Source organism: Thunnus thynnus, chromosome 20 (genome assembly GCF_963924715.1).
Source record: "Thunnus thynnus chromosome 20, fThuThy2.1, whole genome shotgun sequence".
NCBI lineage: Eukaryota > Metazoa > Chordata > Actinopteri > Scombriformes > Scombridae > Thunnus > Thunnus thynnus.
In genome coordinates this window covers 25,643,767-25,667,997 of record NC_089536.1, presented here as the reverse complement: position 1 = coordinate 25,667,997, position 24,231 = coordinate 25,643,767, and the positions used below count along the sequence as shown (strand labels likewise).

At 39.9% G+C, this 24,231-nt stretch overlaps 1 protein-coding gene across 9 annotated transcripts in view; it reads left to right on the top strand.

Annotated features, from left to right (window-relative positions):
• Nucleotides 1-24,231, top strand: part of LOC137171738 (rho GTPase-activating protein 23-like) — a 70,639-nt gene that overhangs the window by 20,896 nt on the left and 25,512 nt on the right. For 4 of the 9 annotated variants that reach the window (XM_067575828.1, XM_067575824.1, XM_067575827.1 and 1 more), the window contains exon 1: nucleotides 22,353-23,565. The exons of 1 other annotated variant lie outside the window; for it this stretch is intronic. In XM_067575828.1, coding sequence (XP_067431929.1) covers nucleotides 23,350-23,565 — 216 coding nt within the window. In that variant the 5' untranslated portion in view covers nucleotides 22,353-23,349. Of the gene's footprint in view, nucleotides 1-5,071; nucleotides 5,262-22,348; nucleotides 23,566-24,231 lie in introns of those variants that run through there. 4 more of the 9 variants (XM_067575825.1, XM_067575823.1, XM_067575826.1 and 1 more) reach the window with 3 other exon arrangements.

Genomic DNA, 24,231 nt, shown 5'->3' with positions numbered 1-24,231 from the left:
TGTGTGTTTCTCTCTCTGCCCAGGAAGCAATTTCATTAGGAGTTCCCTGCCTGTCAGGAGCAGAGAGAACAAATGGATGATCAGCTTTGGTGGTTGTGACACACGTGTGTGTGTGTATGGTGTGTGTGTGTGTGTGTGTGTGTGTGTGTGTGTGTGTGTGTGTGCGTGGGTGTGGGTGTGTGCGTGTGTGGATGTGTGTTTGACTGTGTGTGTCTGTGAAAGCAGTACAAGGCCAGCAGAGGGTGTATAAGAGTGTGCATCTACATCACTCAGCTCCTCTCTTTCACCCCGATTCTATGCACTGCTATTACATAATGACTCAGTGTGTGTAAGAGTGTGTGTGCGTGTGTGTGTGTGCATATATGTACATGTTTGTGCATGCTCTCTCCTCTGTCCCGAGGGTACTGTCGGCCAACATCAGCATTGGGACTGTGTCTCGCTCCAGTGACCATCCATCAGCATACAGTACACACACACACACACACACACACACACACACACACAAACATACACACACACACACACACACACACACACACTCCTTCAGGCATGACAATTCTCGCACTGAATTCCCTAAACAGGATGCTCAGTTATACAGACTGACCAAATGTAATAAAATATAGATTTAAATAACTTATTTCAGATCAATTGGATCTGATTGGATATACAGTATGTGCATGTACAACAGAGAGCAGTCAGACACACAGGTCAACTGAGGAGCACACTAGTGGAACCTTACGTACTGTAGGTTTAGACTTTTTGCTGGGACCTTTCTCAGAAACCTGACTTGCAACTGGACACAACCACAGGGCTGCATTGCCAGGAAGAATTATGTTTATTTTACTCATTTGCAATTGCAAATCAATTGCCCAAATGTGTCTGCAAAATCGCAAAATGTTCATATTAAAAGTATCTGCTCATTCACTCACCTTTTTGCTTTCTTGCAAAGAGTGAGATGAGAAGATTGACACCACTGATCACCTCATCGTATTCTCGGAAAGAGAGCAAATTAGTGCATTTCCCAAAAGGTATTACTAAGGTATCACAAATCCAACAACACTCGTAGTGTCAAGAACAACTTTATTGTAAAACCAACACGATTCAGCTTGTGGTCAACATGCAAAAAGACTGATAGATTTAAATAAAATGAGTATGAAAAAAAATGGAGAGTTAAAGTTACAGAAAGATTGTTAGACCATGTTTACCTCAGTATTACTGTGTGTACAGTATGTACATGTACATATATGGTGTGTGTGCATGTGTGTTCTCCTTCACAGTGCCCTTGCCATAGGATGATGTAAATATTAAATGTAAACAATAAATATGTCTAAATATTAAATAGTAATTATTTTCAAGATCAAACATAATATGTGTTAAAAAGGTAATATTAAAAATATGAAATCCTTACATATAGGATTTAAAGGCCCTACACAGCTGTTTCCAATCACCCTGGTTGATCAGACCTCTGCTCAAGCTGAAGTTAGTTGGAGCTCTTCTGGAAATTACTGTATGTGATGTCACCAAACTCTATGGACTAGTAAGAATGATAAGAGTTCAATTTGCCTGGCCACAATCATGCACAGTCTGCACATACTCACACAGTCCTGAGAAAGATCTAATCAGGTATCATAAGTTAAAACACCTGTGTAGGTGGATAATGGGCGTGTAGCAGCATTAAATTCAGTTGAGATTGTCATGACATAGATGTGGACCACAGAACAGGAGGGCAACAGTCAATGTACGCTGTCCATATATATTATTGACAAACTGACAAAGCAAGTCAGGATCTCTACTCCCAAAGTGTGTGTGTGTGTGTGTGTGTGTGTCTGTGTGTATTGAGAGAAAAAGTGGGTTACAAAACATGCACTGCTGTTGATAAAATAAAGTACCATCAATCTAGTATCAATCATATTTTCATCTTTCCTCATTTGACATTTGAGACACACGATGTACAGAAGATATAGCAGAAAATGGTTGTTATTTATTCTTCCTCTACATTCAGATTTTCCCTTCCAGTCTGGATAAATCTCACCAGTCTAATGTACTGTTTGTAGGCCACAAGCACAGGACTCCATGTTCTTGTGATCCATTAGGATGAGACAAACGTTTATTATATGTTGCATAATACTTACGGAATACTTATGAATAATACTTACAGTATCATCTCATGAGCTGTAATCCCTATGCAAGCATTGCTTAACAGTGTTCCCTGTCAGTATGACCTCATAGATCTTGTCTCTATTCTTTTGATATGAAAAAGCTCAGTGTGGCTGCTCAAGAGCATTAAATCAAAGCAACAGAAGTGGAGGAGCGGAAAGTATTAGTTTCATTGTGAAGAGTTGAAAATATTTATTCCAAACAAAACTACTCATTTTAAGAATTCCTATACTAGTATTTTCACAGGTCTATATTTTAATTAAATTTCATCCTTAACCTAGTAAATATAGGTCCACTTACTAGCCTTTTAGCAGAGCTTTCAACTATTGAGATATGGTTGAAAACTCCAAAAAGGTGGTAAGCGGACCCTGAGTTTGGAGCATTTGGTCAAAAGTCTAGATTTAGTCCCTTTATGTAGCCATCCAGCCCTACCACCACATGCACAAAATATTACTCTAAAATGCATGGACAGCAACTGCTGCCTGGATGTAGGAAATCAATCTTAAAAAATGATGTGTTCTTTGGAAAAGCATTAATGTGGTGGTTGGTGTAAATAAGTGAAAACAGGCAAAGTTGCCAGTTTAAGAGATCTCAGGAGTTCTTTTTTGACAGAACATTCATTACTTGAGGTCCACTTACTAGATGTCTGTCACAGCTTTCAGTCACACCTCATGGCCTTCATGAACATAATGAGTTTGCTCAGTTGTTGTCACGTGACCAAGGATCCATACTTAAAGGTGCAGTGTGTAGAATTTAGTGGCATCTAGTGGAATGGACTTGGCCGGAATGGAATATTCATAAATATGTTTTAATTAGTGTATAATCACCTGAAAATAAGGATTGTGTTTTCGTTACCTTAAAATGAGCCCTTTATATCTACATAGGGAGCAGGTCCTCTTTCACGGAGGCTGGCATGTTGCACTGCCATGTTTCTACAGTAGCCCAGAATGGACAAACCAAACACTGGCTCTAGAGAGTGCTTTTTGTGTTTTTTGTGAGTTTCTCGGCCACTGTAGGTTCTCTTACATGCGCAGAAGGGAGGGGGAGGGGTATTCAGTTGGTTGAAATCTGCATCGTCACCGCTAGATGCCACTAAATCCTACACACTGGTCCTTTAAGTTACATAATAACAACCAAACCATCTCCATGACAACTGAGCAAAATCCATCTGCTGATAAAGGCCATGAGATGTGGCTGAAAGTTTAGTAATTTAGTAAGTGGACTTTGAGTTACAATTTTTTTTGTCAATTGCTACTTCCATGGTCAAGAATGACCCTTCAACTTCAACTTCAACTTCAACTTCAATGTCAAAGGCTTTTCTGATGGCTTTTGAAGTGTTGAAGTCTCATTTTATTAGTAAAACTATTTTTCTCACTTCTGTTCCTCATGAAAGACTATTTGGCAGTTGTGCAAGAAATGCAACCTTTGTGAAGCTTTCTTTTTTAGTTGAGATTGTCACAAAAGCATTTTAACTCTATAGGAATTATTTTAAACCATAATCTGTGGCGTTGATGTGGTGGATTGTACTCTGTTATGTTATACTGGACTGGTTTGAGAAGAGATTTTGTGTATTTTACCACACTGAATCCTTATTATCCTGCCAAAGAGTCTGATTATTTATTGGCAGGTATATGCAGTACCTCCAGTAGTCATTCTTACAGAGTGACAGCCCATTCTCCTGAAAATTACATTTATATACGACTATTAGCAACAGCAAACATGTTTTGACAGAAACATTAACATTATCAACTGACATGATAGGGACCTTAATGTGGGTCTTGCCTTGTCTTGACAAGGGTCCCTGTGTCAAATTCCAGTTTCCAAACCTTCATTTTTTAAGTTTTGTGCATATATGTCGCATATTCCTAAATACAACTGTGTTAAATTAAATGAGCACACGGCAAACCAGGTGCCAGACAGCTTTTTAGCTTAAAAAAACTGTAGAAAGTGTACAGAGTGGTGTTGAAAGGGGCCCAGCAGCATTTATGCCCCTGGGCCCCTGAGAGGGTAAATCTGTCCATGTAGACTGTAGACAGGTTATGTAGCTACATGTATAGGTGTTCATGTAAAGCTTTAGTGTTCTTCTTGAGCTGCACTCACCTGATTTCCCATCTGGTCACAGCTAAACACACAAACATAAAGCTGAACCATAAAAAGTGAGCTCAGTATGAGTAGAAGATGTGATTTAGCTCTCATGTTAAGTTGTGACACGGCTGTCCTGCCTGTTTTTATGATGTAAATGAGCACAGAGTCTATGGTGAAATCATACACTGATGCTGCTCATTTCCATCCTTTCTTGTGTTTCTCCGTGTGGCCACACCCATCCTCGTGAAGACTCGGCGTCACCTTTTTGTTGTATTTGTAGGCGGGCTCGCGCCCAGCTGGCGATGTTGCACCATCGGGACCTTTTGTCAAGCGCGCGAGAACCAATAATGTACTTTCCGCCTAAAACTTTCTAAATAAAAGTCTTATTTACTAAAACTTGAAAACAAGACCAATTGTTACTACAAATAATAAATTGTATAGATACACTAACCTGTCATAAATTAACATGCAGTTAGTGTAACTAGGTTACTTGAATAAATGACCAAACAAGCCTATGGTAGAAGGTTTAGAAAATTGGCCTCTCAACAATAACACGTGCTGATTGAACAATGCAGGTATATGATTCATTTAAAAATATATTTTGACATTGTTCCCAGTAGACTTATATACGGAAGAGGATGTGAAAATTTTAACCCAGAACTGTGTACCCTTAATATCCAACTGGGGTAAAAACCTTATTCTATATACGCTGTCGTTGTCGAAGCCTTTTGCGCCTTTATTTTGAAGTCAGTATTGTCCTGTTTCCGGTAGTGTTGTGTCTTAATATGTGCGCGTGACGCTGCCCGTAGCGGGACTGTTCAGGTTGTAGAGGCAGAGAGAAGGGACCGCTCAGTCTGCACAGAAGAGGCAGGACTTCAGAGACAAGGTTGTCCACAATGTTGACAGCAGAGTCGTTTTAAGCCATTTCTAGTTTGTGTTTACACGCACCAAACGCTGAGAACCCAATGAATGGAGTTGCTTTTTGCCTTGTTGGAATCCCACCTCACTCAGACACTGAAGTAAGTCATCACTCAATATTCTGAATAAGTGTGTTTGTCTTCTCCCGGTTATTACTAAAAGTATGTTCCCTTTTTATCGTGTTTTGTTATTCTGCAGTTCTGTTTGTCTATTTGTAAATTGCATTTTCTTTCTTTGGTGCCAACTTATAAACATGAGCTTATCTTCGAGATCTTTAATTTAAGCTCAAATATGCTTTTTCTGCCTGTGAAAAGCGAATCAGTGGTAGCAGCAATATGCTAATCAACCTAAAAGCATCTTACAAACTGTACTTTAGTGTAAGACAGTAAATGATTTTGTTTGTTTCTTTATTCACCCTCTATAGTCTACATTTGTATCAGTTTAATACAACTTATTCAGACAAAACTTTTTTTTATAATAAAAATGAATCAGTCTCAGGATATGTGTCAGGTAGAGGAAGTTTTCAAATCACATCAAGGTTTCATAGAACCTCAGTTATAGCACAGCTCCAGAATGCACCATCTCTACCAGAAACACACTCCTGTGTTTTTGGAGATGTTCTCATGCACTTGTCCTGTCTTATGCAACTTGTCAAACTCCCTAGCTCCAAAGAAAAGTGCAAGCTGCAGGCTGTTCAACCACATAATGTTAATCCATGAATAAGTGATGACTTCAAGTGCACTGCTTTGTTTGAAAGCAGAGAGGGCCGATGCTACATTCAACTGCAGAACACAAATAGATCTAATAATGTGCAGTTAGTTAAACAAATCAGTACCTCAAGATTTGAACATGTATCCAACACAGACCATTTTTCTGCACATGAGGGTTTTTTTCTCACCAGTTAGATCATATGCAACATTCTGCAAATGACTGTATAATTTCTCCATGATTGCAGGGAATGCAGCACATATTTTTGCTGTGACAGTTTTACACCCCCTCCATCGCGGAGATGAGATACGGGTGGGTGGGCAGGGAGACAATAAGAAATTGGGCTGGAATGCATGTATTTCCATATGCCAGCCCACATATGCACAGTCAGTTACAGAAGGCACATTGTAGCTGTTATAGTCTTCTCTCAGCGGACAAAAATTCACTCAAAAATGACACAAGATTTGAAAAATTTCAAACCGACTCTTGAAGGCTAAACTTAGAAACGAATAGTAACGAAGGCTGTCACTGACCTCGATGATGACAGTTTTTCTTTGATCACTCGCATCACACAACACATTGTTCTTCGCTTGGAGCGTATGAGTTATTTTCACATTATTCACAGCTTATTACTGTGGGATTGTGTCACGGCCCAGTTAGCATCAGGGTCATGGGTCATACACTAGAGATAACCGCCATCAGTGGTAGAACTTTCAAACTAAAGTTGTAATCTCAGACATTTTCACATAGCCATACTTAGAGTTGTTTTATATCCTGGTCTCAAGTAGCATGTAAAATTTTTTTTACTTTGCGTTCTACTACTTTATTTTATTATTTTTGAACATGAAACAGCATGAGCTGGTTTATGTTCACTGGCAACGGTTTTTCCAGTGCCACAAGGTCAATGGTGTGTGGACACTGGTTGTGTCTTGTGTCCTGGGAATGGTTGAAACACTGAAGTCAAGGTTAGGGATACATCTTGGTTTGGTTAAGGTGCAGGGAAGATCATGGTTCTGGTTAAATGTTGAAAAAGTAAAGACATGCTGGGTAATGCTTCAAGTCAGCGTTGACTTTTTCAGTATTTCAAACAAGACGACAATCCTTTCTGAACCTTAACCAAGTGCTAGTGATAAACCACGAAGACATGTTAGTTCCCATGAGCAGATGATATAGAAGACAATCTTTCATCATGATGTTGATGAAAAACATAATTCGAGTGACATGTAAATTGATGTCTCAAATGGGCTAAATAGTAGCAATGCACCAATCAAACTTTTTCTTTCCTGATACCGAACCTGATACCTGAACTCTGGTTATCTGCTGATACCAAATACTAAATACTAAGTTGGAGGTCACCATGACATGAATGTAACTAGGAGTTGAATCACTGAATTACTTACTTTGGCAAAGAAACCGTGTTTAAGATTCAACATTCAAAGATTAATTTGTCACATTCTCATATTTTCAATATGTGCAGTAAAATGTGGGTGTGGCATAGAGGATGTTCTAAAAGGCTGATGTGCAATGATATTAATACAGTTAAAAGATACAAACATTCAAAATACATGTAATATAAGGATTAAAATGTTAAAGTGCATATTGTCACACACTCAGAGACGGACACTCTAAACAGGGAGAGACTTGGAGAGACTTTACAGTCAGACATTTCTCTGGTCTTTGTTTAGGAGTGGCTGAGAGCTGGTCCACCTTAAGTGAGCCTTCACAGGTTAGGCTAACCCATTAGCACTAACTTCAGGGCTAACCCCCTTCACTTTAATCATCAGGTGGCAAGCAAGACATGGAAACCTGGCTCGAGTCTTGAGGAGCTGTAGCATTTATTCACTGACAAATAGCCTAAACATTGCACTGCTACGTTCACAGCTATACTGCTAACTTTATACTCTCTGCTCTGGTCGCCAGCCTCATGTTCCACAGCGTTATATAGGGATCTATGGTCCTGAGCAGAGTTCCCAGATCAGTTGGTGATGCTTTCCACAACACCACAGTAGAAGGTATTTAGGACTCCAGAGAAACTCTCAATCTTCTAAGCTTTCTGATGTGGTAAAGCCGTTGTCTTGTCTTTTGTCAGCAAGATGTTTGCGTGTGTCAACCGTGGCAGATTCTCGGTGATTCCTGTCTATTCTCAGATGTGTGTAGTTCCTCTGCTACTTCCTCTCAAAATCTACAGTCTCTTGGTTTTGCTGACATTCATTAAGAGGGTGTTGGCTTTTCACCATAGTGACAGGTCCCCCACCTTTTCCACTTAGTCCTTCACAACATCATTGGTGATGCAAATCTATCACTATCACCGCTGTGTCATCAGCAAACCTGATTTTGGAGTTGGAGCTGCTCCCAGCCATGCAGTCATGTGTGCACAGAGAGTACAGCGAGGGGCTGAGTACACAAGCTTGGGGGGCACCTGTGTTGAGGATCATATCATGCCAGAATAATATATTTTAACAAATTGCACTTCAGTGGTTCATGACCTTTTGACAGGTTACACAGTGCTGTGATTCATATGCAAATATAAACAACCCTCTCATCACACTCTTCATGACCATTAGCTGCATTGTTCATGAATGCACATCTCTTGCATAGTCATCCTACTTTGCCAAATGTCTGGGTTATCTAAGTCCCCCCCTACATCCCACCCCCCTCAGATTCTGTGTGTTCAGTGGAGCAGGCTGCTCTTGCCTTATATGTCCTGTATCAGGCCTCCAAATGTTGCCCCTAGCTCAGGCAGTAAAGGCTAATTAGTTAGTGCTGGGCTTGGTTTCACCTCACGTGACCACATGAGAAAAACAGCAGCATTTCTCTCTCACAGCAGGTGCTGGATATCAAAAAGGCCTGTTTGTTTTTTAAAGATTTGTTTCAATAACCCATGAAATTCTTCCACATGGAATTCTCACATGATTTAGAGTAGATCTAATGGAAAAGAGAAGACGACTTGATTTAGTGTGTTGGCCATAAGTTGATGCAGCTGGTTGATGACTAGGTTAGGTTACATTCAGATATAAAATCAACATAGTAAGTCTAATCAACATAGTTCCAGTGATTTAAATTAATATCCTGTTTATATACTTAATAACTTTTATACTGACAGATTGATGTGAATTTTTTCATCACTGTCTGTGGGAATAGCGTATCACTGGTAATTCTTGAGTGAATAGCTTTAAAGCATTCATTTGTATTTTTATTTCTTCTGTAGTATTCAAGAAATGCAATGGAAAGACCAAAACCAACAATGTCTTCTCTCAGTACTTTCTGACTTCCATACTCTTACTTTTAGTAAATTTTTCCCAAATATATAGCTTTTTAGGTTCAGTAATTTCCTAGAACAGCTGTTCACTGTAGTTTTTAGCAAACATTACTCAAACAGGAAAAAATAATGCATTTGTTGTGTTGGGGACTATTTTCAGTGGCAGATTAATCCATATTTGGTGCTCTGGTGAGTATTTCTTGCAGCAGAACGGTGTGTGTGAAACTGGTTTATCAAATAGACTTTGGAATTAATTCAAATTAAGATGTTGTGGCTCCAGTCATTTAAATCCATATGATGTGGTACTTCTCAGTATCTACTGTATATTTGGCTACATACAGTCATATAGTGATACTTACAGTATTAGGAAGTCGTCATCATTTATTACACATTTGGTTTATGAATCCCCCAAATTTACAGATTCTGCAAAACCTTGGATTATGTTAAAGTTGAAGAGAAGAAAACAGAAATATCATATTTCCATCACACTTTCTACATGGTTTTCCATCGCTAGAGCTTTGACTGACGCTTTTTTAAAGATGTCATCTTTTTGTGCCCTCTTCTTCTGCAGTGGTTTAACAGCACCACCCCAGAGAATTAGCGCCACCCACTGTTTATCTTAATGTGCTCAACTCCCAATATTCACATAACAGTTAAAGTGGAAGGAAACATGCATTAATTTGGATTGTCTTTTGCTGATTGTCTGGAAAATTTGGTTAAAATGTGTGCTGTGTTTGCATAGAAACATCCTATGTACTGTTGTTGCCTAAGTAGAAAAAATAGCATTATTGCCTCCATTGCAAATGCTGAAAAAAGAAAAATATGACATCAATAATTTCTTGAAACACATCAGGCTTCGTAGCACCAACCAAACCGCTGAGGAAATGCTGTATTGTGATACAGGCCTTTGCCTTGTATATGGAGGGTTTTCACTGTTCTGTCAATTAACTGTCAGCATTGAAGACATTTACTATCTGGAAAAGCAATATCGCTAAGTGACTTTCCTAATTACAATGATGAAGTGTCTCCCTGCTAACAAGAACGAACCTCCTTGCATTAGGCAGGGGAGTGTGTGTGTGTGTGTGTGTGTCAGGGGGAGGGGCTGGTCATGAGTGACAGGGAGCAAATTGCACGCTGCAGATGGGGAACAGTCATTGTTGTGTTGTGGTGTTTTTTTGGACTTGAGAATGAGAGGCTTGGCTCTGTACTGTATGGCAAAGGCGCGGGCGGGGGGGGGGTTACTGTTCGATGGGTGGAGTGTGTATGTGTGTAGGGTAGGGGGGGTTGACAGGCTGAGACTTGCTGTGAAATGTGTGACAATGGAGCTCTGTTAAACTGTGTGTTGTGTGCTGCATGTTTGTGTGTGTGTGTGTGTGAGAAAGACTGGAATGATGTGGGTTGATGCTGCGTGGGTCAAGGTTGAAAGGTCGGACATGAGGCCAGCACAGTCCTGCACTGATGGCTGATGGTTCCCACCTAAAACCATGGGGAAAGGTGTGTGTGTGTGTGTGAGAGAGAGAGAGAGAGATAGAGAGAGAAAGAGAGGGGGTTACTTTGCACACTGGACCATTCTTCTTCCAACAGGTGGGTTGCTCAGGAATGTGTCAATGAAAGAGTGGTGGTGATTACACTGCAGCAATGGAATGATGTGTGTGTGAGAGAGAGAAAGAGTAAAAACTCTCAGATGAAAGAAGTAGAGGAAAGTGCAACAGCAAATTCTGTTTAGTGAGTTAGAGCTGGACAGAAAGATCGATGGAACATGAGCAGATAAAAGCAGAGAAAGTGAAAGAGGACTAGCCGTGCTCAGGAGGGATCAGGTGCAATCAATTGCTGCTGCGGTCTGCTTGCAACTTGTGTGTGTGCGTTTGTGTGTGTGTGTGTGTGTGTGTGTGCACATGCCCCCCTTTTACCCTGCCAATCCAGAAAACTCCAGCTGGATCTCTCAGGGGGGATGTAGCCCCATCTGGGCACCCAGCTGCTGCACTGTGTTACTGGGATCAGGTACCACAGTGCAGCCCTACCACTCTCTCTCAAACACCTCGCTAACCACTCAGCTCACACTGAATATTTTCACACATTTCCACTATATGGCAACGCGTTTCCATGCATAGTTATGTTGGAAAGTACTTTTGTGTAGTTGAGCAAAGTAGAAAACATGTATGGAATTATATATTTTTTTTCATACAGATAAGTTTTGTAGAAAAATGATTGTGCAAATAGTCGTTTAATTTGAGCAAACAAATTGTGCCACAGTTTTATGCGATTGGAGAATTGCAGTAGGTGATTTCTGATTGGCAGTTTTGTCTCTAATTATTGGTTACAAGGGAAGAAGAGAAGCTCAGAATGTCCCGTCAACATGCACTCAGAATTCAGACACAAATATCATTTTATAGTCATGAAGATGTGGGCAATTATCATACAAGAGAGATCTAACAAACAGCTGCTATTGCTTTCATTATGGGAAATGTAGGATCCAGTGTTTCAGGAGCTTGACCCATACCAGGGACTAAAAGTTAGGATATTGCTGCCTCTGCTGCTTTGATTGTGAACATTCTTTTGCTTTTCATTTGTCTCTTGTGAGTCATGCTGCCTGAGGAAGAACGCCAAGCTTTAAATGTGTTGCAATCCACGGTAGCTGCTGATTCAAGCCTTTTCTGCCTTCATAATATTACTCCCTCACCTTTTTGCATTTCATTGCTCCCTTCCTTTTTCCTGAGTATTTTCAATGACTCGTTTGAGAAGCCCTATTCTACTGTTTTCCGTTGATTCTCTTGTGAGTCCCCCAACTTTATGTAAGTGTAAAACTGGAATTACTAGATCATTTCTAGAACACTGCAACACTTACTGGATACAGATCCCCCCACGGTTTGTTCCTAACTGTGAACATTAAAGAGAAAAGGTTTTGGCGATACATTATTTTCTAGCTGTCCATCATTGACTGCTCTTCACCTGGAGTGGCTCATCTGCTGTTTACTGCTCCGATTAGCTTTATTGTGGTGGAACTGGGCCAAAGGTGTCAAACTGGCACCACAAGCCCATCTGGCTTCATGCCTGGTGATTGGAACAGCTACGCTTCCGCAATACTATCAAACCATATTGCACTATAGCTTTGTGCAAGCTGTGATACGAATTATTGAACACATCAGTCACATTATGAAACAAAAGATTGATGAGCACTTGAAAATTAATGTTGCGTTCATGTTTAGATAATGATGCATATCCTATGGATACTGAGACTGAAATGTATTTTGATGAAACAGTTAAGACATACAGTTTAGTTGAGCTGAAACAATTAGTTGGCAGTTATATGTAAAGTGCTGATATTCGTCTTTGTGCTCAGTGTGCAGACCAACAAACATGCTGTTGAGTGTAAAACACTGAGATAAAGCACACAGAGAAAAGCACTGCGTCTTGTTGAAGGCATTTGCTTCTCCGATGGGCAACATCAAAGATGAACACTCTGCCTGATATCCACTGATTTCATCATTTCCACATGTTTCTGAGCAAAACAAAGACCCAAAAATAGACTGAACACTTGTCAAACTTGTCAGGTCAGTGGAAGGCAAAGCAACTAATGCAGCAAACAGGATTCAAAACAAGAGAAGTGATGTGGTTAAACAGCTCATCATCATGTCATGAGGAGTTTGCCCATAACAGGCTCTTATTTCTGTCAGCACTCTGACACAAATGTGCACCAAAAAAATTATTTTTTGATGCTTATAGTTCTTTACAATAATGCTTTATTGTACAACTCCGCAACATCCTTGTAGAGTAAGTTTTCTGGAAAAAATGCTGGAATTAAAAAAAAATTCCAAAGGCAAGCATGGATTTCAGCAGATATGAATAAGAAAGTTAGCAATAATCAATAAGTAAGTAATAATAAAAAATGTATAATGTAAAAAAGTGTGTATGACTTTTTGAGACAAAGTTCCTGGACTGAAAATCACTTTTTGTTTTGTACCTTGTGCCGAAAATGGATGAAATCTAATTATGTACGTTGCTGTGTGGTTAGTAGTAGGGATGTGCAGAGATCCCAGTATTTGTATTTGTATCTGTATTTGTATTTGTTGAGGCAGCAAAATTATTTGTATCTGTATTTGTATTCGAATGAAAGCGGAAAGAGGCTTAAAAATCCTGTCTTTGTTTTTATTACACTTTTCATTTTCGAAAATTATTATGATTACTGTGCTAAAACTTTATAGACCTATCTATTTGTACACCCATAACACAGAGACAGCACACCATTTAATGTGTAGGGAGGAACTTCAAAGGCAATTATTGCTTTGCACTTTTCATTTATTGCCTATTTTTTACAACCTAACTTTGTGGAAAGGAGAAGGGGAACAACAGTTTATGGAGAGCACTTTGCTTGTGTCAGTAGCTCAACTATATCTGTGGGGAAAACCCCCAACAAATAATTTTGAAAATATTTGTATGAAACAAATATTCGTATAAACCCCACTATTTGTGCTTTGCCGAATGATGTATTTGTATTTGTGCACACCGCTAGTTAGTAGACTTACACCATCATTTTGGAACAAGTGTTTACCTTTTATGATAATGAGATTTGTCCGTGTGTAGCATTAATATAAATGTTGTTTATGTATTTCGTTGTTTCATGTAGAATTGGTTGATATAGTACTGCTTGTCTCTTTTGTACAGGTATGTTTGATTGTGTTGTTATCATCACTGTGGTTTTAGGTTCTGAGGTGTTCAGTGTCTCATGATCTACATGTAGTTTTCGAGGGTGAAACATTGTATTTGCTTTTAGCAGGAAATACAGTACCTTACAGTATGTCAGACTAGTTTATGGTATAGAACAGTAATTCTTCAGAGCTCTTGTTATCAATGTGTGTGTCAGTGTGGTATCCTCCGCTGTTGTTTCCTTCCTCTCCGAGAGTGAAGCGTTCTTTCAAATACAAAACACCAAACTGTTTTGTCCCGTTGCCTCCTCAGTCACACAGAGCTACTGTCTAATGTAGAACAATGCTCGTACACATCTGCCGCGGCTGGTCTGTGGTCAGTTCTAGTCCACAGTAAAAATAGAGTGTCAGCTGAGAGACAAGTGGACCAGGCTGATCTCAGAGCAGGTCTGTTCACAGGACTCAACAATGAGGAGTCTTTAGAGGTCTTTGGTCACAGAGTGTCCCAGCCCAGTGTCAGTGTGATGTTCATGTTGGGTGAACCAAACAGCTTAGGGGGATTTTTTTATAGTCCACAGATGACAGTGACTCATTCAACATCATTTTGACTCTCAGCATCACTGACTGCGTTCTTTCACCCCAAAGTCCAATAGCCTGTCATGTAAAAAGCAAAGTAACTTGAGATGAGTAGCAGACGATGTGAAATGTTGATTGAACATATACATTATCTGCTATTATTTAGAGTTCCGTCAATAAATGGATTGGCTGATTGACAGAAAATTAAAAAAGTGCCAAAAATTCATCTGTTCCAGCTTTTCCAGTGTGAAGATTCGCTGCTTTTATTTGTCATATATTGGTTAACACTTGGCTGAACAAGATTAGATATTTGAATACATCTTCTTGAGCTGTGGGCTCAGAGGGGCAGTGGGCTTGTTTCACTATTTTCTGCCAATTCATAGACTAAACAATGAATAATGAAAATAATCATCAGTTGCAGCCCTACTCCAAATACTGGAGAACTATAAGTCGATAAGCTTAAATAATTGGTATCCATCATATGAGTGAACTGGGAGAGTCTCCTGAAATGAATGTGGCATCATCAGCTAGGTCATCGCTCCAGACAAGAGTCTGTTGGTGATGTTCAGCTACAAATACGCACAGTCCACTCCAAGTCATAATCGGGTGTTGTGAGAGGGTGACGTGACTTCTCCCTCGTAAACCTTGTTTGGCAAGTAAAGAGAGACAACACATTAACTTCCAAGTTAAAATGATATCTGTTTACTACGTAATGTTTCTTAGTTACCGCTGATGTAATCAATTGTTTGAGGTCATTTCTTTCCTTCTTTGTTATTTTTACTGAGAAATGTTTTAGTCAGGAGCTACATCCTGATGATTTCCTGCATTTCAAAATAAGTTGGAATTGTGAATGTTGGGTTTTTTGGCAACAGTTAATCAGGACCCAAGCTTAGCTTTTGATGATCTTTCCTCTTACACCACTCCACTACTCCCCAGTGGCTGAACCCTTTCCTTCTTTTGTAAAACTATCATATTCATGATTTAAAAGCTGAATTTTTTCCATTTTAGTCACAGTTTTATACTTTGACTGGAAATGTGTGTGTGTTTGTGTATACTGTCTGCCAAGGTGTGGACAGAACTAACTAAGGATATTAGCTTGTCAGCTGGTCAAAATCTGTGGCACTTTTTCTCTTCTAATTTCCCTTTTGATGAATTGAGCTGAAAACTGCTCTGTATGTTGGTTTTGACCACTGAGACACAGTATACTGTACATATATACTGTATGTGTAGCTGGATGACTATTCAGACCACAGCTGTGGCTCAAATGAAAAAAAACAATACAAAGATATGCATAAAAAAGAATTTGTAGTTATTTTTAGCCCAGAATGATTTTCACAGTTGACTAAAAATAGGTCAATTAGTGAGCTTTCCAAGCTTTCAGAGACTGATTGTGAGTGCATGTGTCCTCCTTTTACGCTCATTTAAGCTTCCATTCTGACTCTGCTCTTCTCATGTTGGAATATTTTGCTCGGTGTTCTGTGTATATTTCTCACTTGCAAGTAAGTTATTTAGCACACTCTTATCTGACATGACACACTAAGTAGGGAGAGGTTCAGCTTCATGCTCCAGAAGACTTCAGCAAGACACAAACTCCCACACGGTCTCTTTCACAAGACTGCATTTCACCTTTTTTATATATCGTACCTGACATATCAGAACAGCTGATCATTTTATCAACTGAAACAAAGACATCATTGATCACTTTATGTGTTGATGCTTTTTCATCTAGGAATTGAAGATGACTGCAGATGTCTAAAGTTGAAATGTAAAGTGTAAGACTGTGAGAGGAACTCTAACAAACCCTAACATGACACAGTAAACATATTGTACTGTGTATTACACTGCATCAGGCATGGATTCAAATGTATATGAGATCATTTCACATGTGCCGTACTGATTCACAGTGCACTCCGTCAATCAGAGGACTATTTTATGTGCACTTCATTATTTCCATAGAATGGCTCTTTGTAAAGCTTTGCTGCCCACTTGTGGCTATAAAGCGGAATCAGTGAAATTCATTCATATCTCCTCTTTTCTCTCTAGTTCTGCTGTGTGTAGGTGTCTGTCCTGTGGAAAAAAAAGCTCTTTGAATATCAGCTATACCTGCATTCTTCAAGAACTATATGCTATGATAATAAACATCTCAATGCAGGGAATCTGAGTAGAATGTGTTAGAAAAGATGAAAGTATTGGAAGCTGCCGGTTGGAGTGTAAATACTCTTACTCCTTTGTTGAGAAATGGTAGAAACGTTGTGTGTCGCTGGGTGGAAACGTGGCCGTTATCATAGAATGGAACAGTGGACATCAACACTGTTTCCTGATCTTTCTCAGGAGAGGAAACTGATGAGTTTAGAGGGAAGGAAGAGGATGCAGCCACTAACTGGGGAGGCTGTAGAGGAAGTAACAACACCGTAGTTTCTTTAACCAGTTACTGCCCTCACAAATCCCCAAGAATCATTTCATAACGGCTCAACATGTAAAACACGCAACACACAAATTGTTAGCTTGTGTGAGGATTTCACTGACGTTAGAGTGTATGTACTCTGTGTGTGTGTGTGTGTGTGCGTGTGTGTGTGTGCGTGTTGGCAGCCCTTACGTGTGCTGTGCGCTCAGATCACTGATCTGTCCCACGTGTGGTATTGTGGAGGGGCTCCAGTGTCTCTATTCAGCATCCCCTGCTGCTGTGTTACTGAGTTTAGTACTGTCATCACCTCCAGCCTCCTCTTTATCCCTCTATTCATCCACTCTCTCTTTGTCTCTTTTCTGTCTCTCTCTCTATCCCTCTCTCCTAAAAACACTGGTCAGTTTAAATTGACCAGTGTTTTGGTCAGTTTAAGTGCAGCCTGAGTGTGAGGAGAAGAGCTGAAGCTGGAGCAGGAAATCAAGCAACTATATATCTGAGTGCGAGTACACAGTTAGAGCTTAAAAATAGACTAAAAGCAAGAATTCTGCACAGACCAAACCCTACATATAGATAATAATATTTGAATTTAGATCGTTTAAGAGTGTTGATACCCACTCTGCTCACAAATTCCATTTAAACTTTTTTAAACTCTTCTTTTCTCTCCGTCGATGTTCCCCTTTATTGCTTTTTAAATCACATTTTGCAGTTTTTCACACTTCACTGTAGCTTCAGTGACATGATTGTGTCTTCACTCTCTGTCCCACAGGGATTATCTCTGTCTGTGCGCTCCTCTCTCTCTCTCTCTCTCTCTTCTCACACGCTGTGTAGCTGTGTGTTTCCTCCCTCTCTCTGTCTGCGTCTCCCGCTTTTAGACCGAGATTCTGCCTGACAGCTCTTTATTTACCTTGCTCTTTGCTTCGTTCCTCTTCCCACTCATTCTCTTGCTCCTCGTTCTCCCTGAACTAAAGCACTCACTTGACCCCGACTGCGGAACATTTATAAGTTTACAACTTATGTAACGTAAGTGGGTGAGTTTCATTTTTGAAAAGGATCACAAAAACATGCATATACCTATTGTGTATCTATTTCCTTTATACTTTGAGGACACGGAGTGTTTTCCATTTTCATAGAGGACATTTTGTTTACTGGCACCATCTTAAGGAAATTCAAGTGTAAGTGAGTCTGCCAGGTGCAGAAAAAGTCTGGAACATTCTCCATCTGAGATATGATTGTGCCCTCTCATGATTTAGAAATGTCAACAGTTTCAGTATTTCTCTGATAAAGTTTGCTTTCTTACTAGAGCACATTTCCTCTCTGTAGTAGTGCTCCTCAATAAAGCTGAAACCTGAACTTCTAAGTGATATTCCAAATCACATCGACAAGGCCTGTGAAATAAAGCTGCAACAAAGATTATTTTCATTATCCACAAATCTGTTGATTATTGTCTTGATTAATCGATTAGTTGTTTGGTCTGTAAAATGTCAGAAAATGGTGAAAAATAACAATCACTGTTTCCCAAAGCCCAAGATGACGTCCTCAAATGTCTTGTTTTGTCAACAGTCCACAACCCAAAGATACTCAGTTTACTGTCATAGACTAAAGAAACCAGAAAACATTCACATTTGAGAAGCTTGAACCAGAGAATTTTAGCATTTTATCTTAAAAAATGACAGGAAACAATTAATCGATTATCAAAATATTGGAGATTAATTTAGTAGTTGACAAGTAATTGTTGCAGCTCTATTGATATTTGTAAAAATGCAAGTTACTAAAAATCTACCCTTTGAACAATCAAAATCTATCATATCTTAGAATATAGAAAGTAAACCTAGTAAGGTTTAATTTTTCAGTAAGACTGTTGAGAGAAACCCTCGATGAGAGACTGCACACAGTTGCAGAAGCTAGCACAACAGTGGCTAGCCTGGAGGTGACTCTTTATATTGCTAATAGCAGAGGTAATGACAACTTCACATTCAATGTAAAAGTCCACTCTTCTCAATTCACAAAGAATGGTGGCACCTGTATGTTGTAAAAATAAGCTAGCCAGCACTAACCTTATACTCAGCCAAAGATATGAAGTCACCAGGTTAGTCACTGTTCCACTAGTTTCTGTGATATCCACCAACACCCTGTTCTAATCTTGTTTTTCCAACTTTTAAGCTGTTCAGCTGCTATTAAAGGACGGGTTCACAATTTTTCAAGTGAACTTTCAAACTACAGTCAGGAGCCCAAATGAACATTGAAATAGGTTTTTCTTTCCATAATCAATTCCTCCTGTTCATACTGACCATTAGAGGATCCCTTCATAATGCACTTACTATGTCAGTGATGGGGGACAAAATCCACAGTCCTCCTTCAGTCGTCCAAATGAGTCAAATCAAGTAGATATCTTTCAACGTTACAGTCTTTAAGTGCCAAAGTTCCTCTTTTTGTTACTATACTTCCACCACAGCTCAACAGAGAAACACTGTCCGAGGAAACACAAAAAGGGAACTTGGCGCTAAAAAGACTGTGTCAGATATCCACTTGATATGAATAACTCAGTCTGATGAAGCCTCATATAAGCTTCACATCTACTTTTAAATGACTGTGTGGACACACTGTGGATTTTGGCCTCCATCACTTACATTGAAAGCACATTTGAAGGGGATCTTTTAATATCCAGTATGAACAGGAGGAATGATTACAGTGTGGAAAACCTCTTTCACTGTTTATATGGACACTTGACTGTTGTTTTAACACACACTTGAAAAACTGTGAACCTATCCTTTTAAAGCTATGTTTCAACTAGCTGCAGCCACTGGACTTGGCCATGGACCTTTAAAGCCTTTTTAAAAAATGCTTTTAAAATCTTTAAAGACAGAAAAATTGAATCAAAAACAATATGAGATTCTCATTCTTATGCAGATATATGGAGTGAACCAAAAGGAAGGTTATGTTTTAGTAAATTGCATTATTACAAATGTCAGTGTGATTTTGAATAAAGTTTTCATACTACTAAGTTTTCTTACTACTAATTGTCTGTCTTTCCACTGAGTGTGTTTCATGATGTCTGTCCGCACTATAATTTAGTCCAGGGAGGACAGTTCACAATTTGGTCATATAGTCAACAAGCATCTTTTTGTGCCCTCTGGGAGGACTGAACCTAAAGATGACATCAAACTGTCCTTATGAACCTCTGCCATTATTTATTTTGTTCATGGCATTTAGCACCTCTTTTAGACCAAGTCTGAATATACACTGTACATTCTACATATAGAACAATTGATTAATAAATAGGTATAATAAGTGACTTTAATTAAATGTGTTGTTTTTTTTGCTTTAGTTGTAGTTGCTCTGTGTTTGAACTGAATTGAACAGAGTCAGACAGCCAGAGAGAAGCAACGCTCCTCTCGGCCATCATGTGGTTGGTCTCCTGCATACAGGCGCTGCTGGCCTTGAGCTGCACTGGAGTCCTAACAGAGGCGAGGCATAGAGAATCAGGGCAGAACAGAGGCATATTCTCCTCTGAGTCACCCATCACATAATGTTATTTTTGCTCTGGCTCGACTCCTCCATGATTACGAGTCTGCACAGTCAAGAAAACAGATTGGTCACAATGCTTTTCCCAAACCAACGCTCGCAGGCTTGCACAGTAATGCCGGGATAATGTTCACAGTGGGGTTTTTTTTTCTTCTAAAGTTTCAGGCAGCATAACTTCAGCTGTGTAGGTTTCATTTTACAGTGGTAATATAGTGGAAAAACAGGAATGTAACGAATAAAAGGAGAAAGTGTTGCAGAGGATGAGTAAGACAGAATAGGAAAGTAAAGGCCAGCGGAGGACAAGAGATGAGAGATGCAGAGGCTGCTGGATGATGTTTGCATGGACGTCAGCCTCTTTTAGCATCTCTACATCCCACTTCTCCCTCTTTATCTTCATTCTCTCTTTCTCTCGCTGTCTGTCAGTTTAGCTGCGCTCAGGTGTCAATGTAAAGAGGACTGAGGGGCTGACAGCACTGCTAGAGTTGCTGTGGAGAGTTATTCAACAAGAACACACATTTATCCCTGATGACAGTTTGGTTGTAGTAATCTCCACTCTCTTAGACTCACACACACACATTTATTTACAATTTTGTAAGAACCAGACATACATGGTCATTTACTCTTTTGCTCTAATTCATAGGGCTGTAACCAACTATTGTTTTCCATGTTGATTAAAGGAATGGTTTAATAGTTTAATCTGTACACAAGCAGAAATGGAAAAATAACTTTTCTGGTTTCATGGGGAGTAACGTGCTGGAACTATTTCTTGACAAACGACAGCCAGGCACAGTGACTGTGTGCAACTTCCTGAAGTCTTGTCCACATAGTGAGGTTGTCAGGTTTGATAGTATTGTGCCTGTGCAGAGACCTGTACCAGAGCAACCTGTGCAATAAACTGAAACTCGCGGATGGATACACTTCTGTTTGTCAAGAAATAGTTCCAGCGGGTCATTTTTACATTTCTGTTTTTTGATTAAACAAACAAGATACAACATATTACTTAGTGAGCTTTAGAGATGTTGGTAGGTGTATTTTTGAACTTTTGGACAGAGCCAGGCCAGCTGTTTCCCCCCTGCTTCCAATCTTTATGCTAAGCTAAGATAATCACATCCTGATATCAGCTTTGGACTTAACACACAGACATTAATTTCTATGCCTCTGCACTGGTGACAGCCGTGGCTGGAGGCGTTATGTTTTCAGCTTGTCCATCCATCCCGTTCTCTCATGAATGCAATATCTCAGGAACGCCTTGAGGGAATTTCAAATTTGGCTTAAATGTCCACTTGGACTCAAGGATGAACTGATTAAAATTTGGTGGTCAAAGGTCAAGGTCACTCTGACCCCACAAAACAAAGATTCATAAATGTCTACTAGGATAAAATCATGAAGTGATGACATTTTATATCCAAAAGGTCAGTGGTCAACTTCATTATGACATCATGTTCTGCAATGTTTTCATGTTTTCTGGCCATTATTCAACAACATAACTCAGGAACAGAAGGGGAGATTGTGACCATATTTCACATTTGGTCAGATACTGAATTGGTGACACTAATCTTGGTGCCATCTTGAAAGGAGGAGTCTGCACAGACATGGATGTAAACTGCAACTTGACTGGTTGCCGGAGGCATACAACCGTGAGGTGGTATTTTTATTTTGTTCTATGCTAGATGCTCATCACAAGTTCCCAAAGCCCAAGGTGATGCTTAAAATTGCTTGTTGTGTTTCACCAACAGTCTAAAAACCAAAGATATTTATTAATCAACTAATTGTTTCACCAATTCACACACTTTTTAGTGTCAGTATGTACTCTGAACACCAACAGCAGCAGCAGTCACCAGGTTGTGAGTCTAAAAGGAGGAGACAGGGAGACCCAGCACAGAGAGAGAGAAAGAGAGAGAGAGAGAGAAACATTGCTCTCTGCTCTACCAATGGGCTGGAATGGGTAGCTAAAGGATGAGAGGAATGTGACTGAGAGAGAGAAAGAGAGAGAGAGAGAGTGTGGGGATGTCAGCAAATAGACCCAAGGGAGAGAGAGAGAAAGAGAGGCATGGCAGGGTTGAGAGGAGGGAGGACTATAGTTAGACAGCAATAAAGATAGGCAGCCAGAGCCAATGCTGCACTATAGTGCCAGCATGGAGGGGGACACACTGGATCTCTTAGCAGCAGCGTGGGATTGTTTCCAGCTCTAAAATCTGGTCTGACAACAAATGCCTTCTCAGCTCAACTGGTCCAGCAACAGAATTCAACATGGTCTGGGATGGATTCCCCTCCGAAGTCCAGCAACGAGCCAGTCTACACGTCAGCAGCAAACTACTACTTGAGTGAAATGTTTTTTCTGTCAATTCTACTCTGAAAGCTTTGAAGAGGACCAGTTCAGATCTGAGAGGGCAAACGCTGTCAGCTAATGCTGCCAGAATAGTTAGGCTGGGACCGATGCTGTTTCACAGCCACAACGCAAGGATGCCATTAAAGCCGAAGAATTCCGCCTCTGTGAACTGGACTATATGAAAGATGAGAGAAGACAAGAAAAGGTCGAGATTTATCAAATGGCTGTTTTGATCACATGAATTTGCCTTAAATTCAATAGAAGAGGACTTAGTCGAACCCAGATTGGTAAAAAATGAGGACTAGCTCAAGACAACATGATAGAAAACTGGATGAAATATGACAGAACTGTGTGCTTTCATTGGCTTTGGACAGGATCGTCGTGGCTTGACCCCTTATCTCTGAGACCTACGAAACACAATCCAATGAGCTCAAGGGAAGATATGAAAGAACAGAAGCCAAATCAAACTGAAGGATTACAAATTTACACATTGAGGATTGGTGTTGTGCATCCATAGTGCTGATTGTGACACTTGGGTAGTTGTCTCACTGTGTGGAAGTGTGTTTTCCATTCATTTACCCTCAATTGCGATTGTTGTTCAATCACTTCTGGCCACGATGAACCGAGCAGAGATTGTGCGTAGGTGACGGAATATCTTAGTCACTGGGTCTGAAGCCTTGTGACCCCCGGTGTGTTAGTGTGTGTTCACTGCACATACAGTACATGTGCCTGTGGATGTGGAGGTGCTATGCTGAGGGTGTCAGGTGTCGCACCAGCTCCGTTGGGCCATGAGTGGCGTTTCCAGTGTTCTGTAGGAGTGGACTGTAGCGACGCTGAGCCTCGCTGTATCTGGCTGGCAGTGTTAAGGGGTGTTTCACCTCACTCCTCACCCTGGCAGACCCCCATCACATCACCAAGAAGACGGGGCTCCCGGAGGCTCATACAGCGCCATCGCTTGTGCTGGGTAAGAGGGGTCCAATATTTTGCCAAAGAAACTGGGATGACATTAATCTGAAACATGTCTCAGATCATCTTGGAAAACTCTTTGAGTTTGAAGCCAAACTAATGAAATTCTTTTAGAATCAGCAGATCACACCTCTTTAACAGTAGGGAAGTTCTTAAGAAAACATTATTGAGTAGGTAGATGATAAGGAAGGTTAAGGTCTCGGTATAGAAAGTGACCACATTGACTGTGAAGTACAGAACTGATATTTGATATAATATGGTTGTGTTGTACTCCATTTGTTATTGAGGCATGTAAACACAATTTTCTGTGTATTTGTACATCTAATCATAGTCACCTGCACTTTTTTCAAAGAAACATCTGACCAATTACACATGACATATTTTTATTTCTTCATTGTGCTGAGTTATTAGATGTGCAAAATTGCCAAACACTGGTCGTGATGCTCCCTTTTAAACCAAAATATGGCTTTCAATGGAATTTTGATCCTATGCTGGGATTACGCTACTCTATATTTCTGCCTTTTGACGGTGTCACTGTGTCAGATTAGTCAACCATGGAGTCATAAATAATTGCTGTGTTTCACGATGCCCATATCTTTGGGTCAGGCCATTATTAGGCTGATATTGTGTCACCTGATCCCATCTTTAGACCTTTCTGTTCATT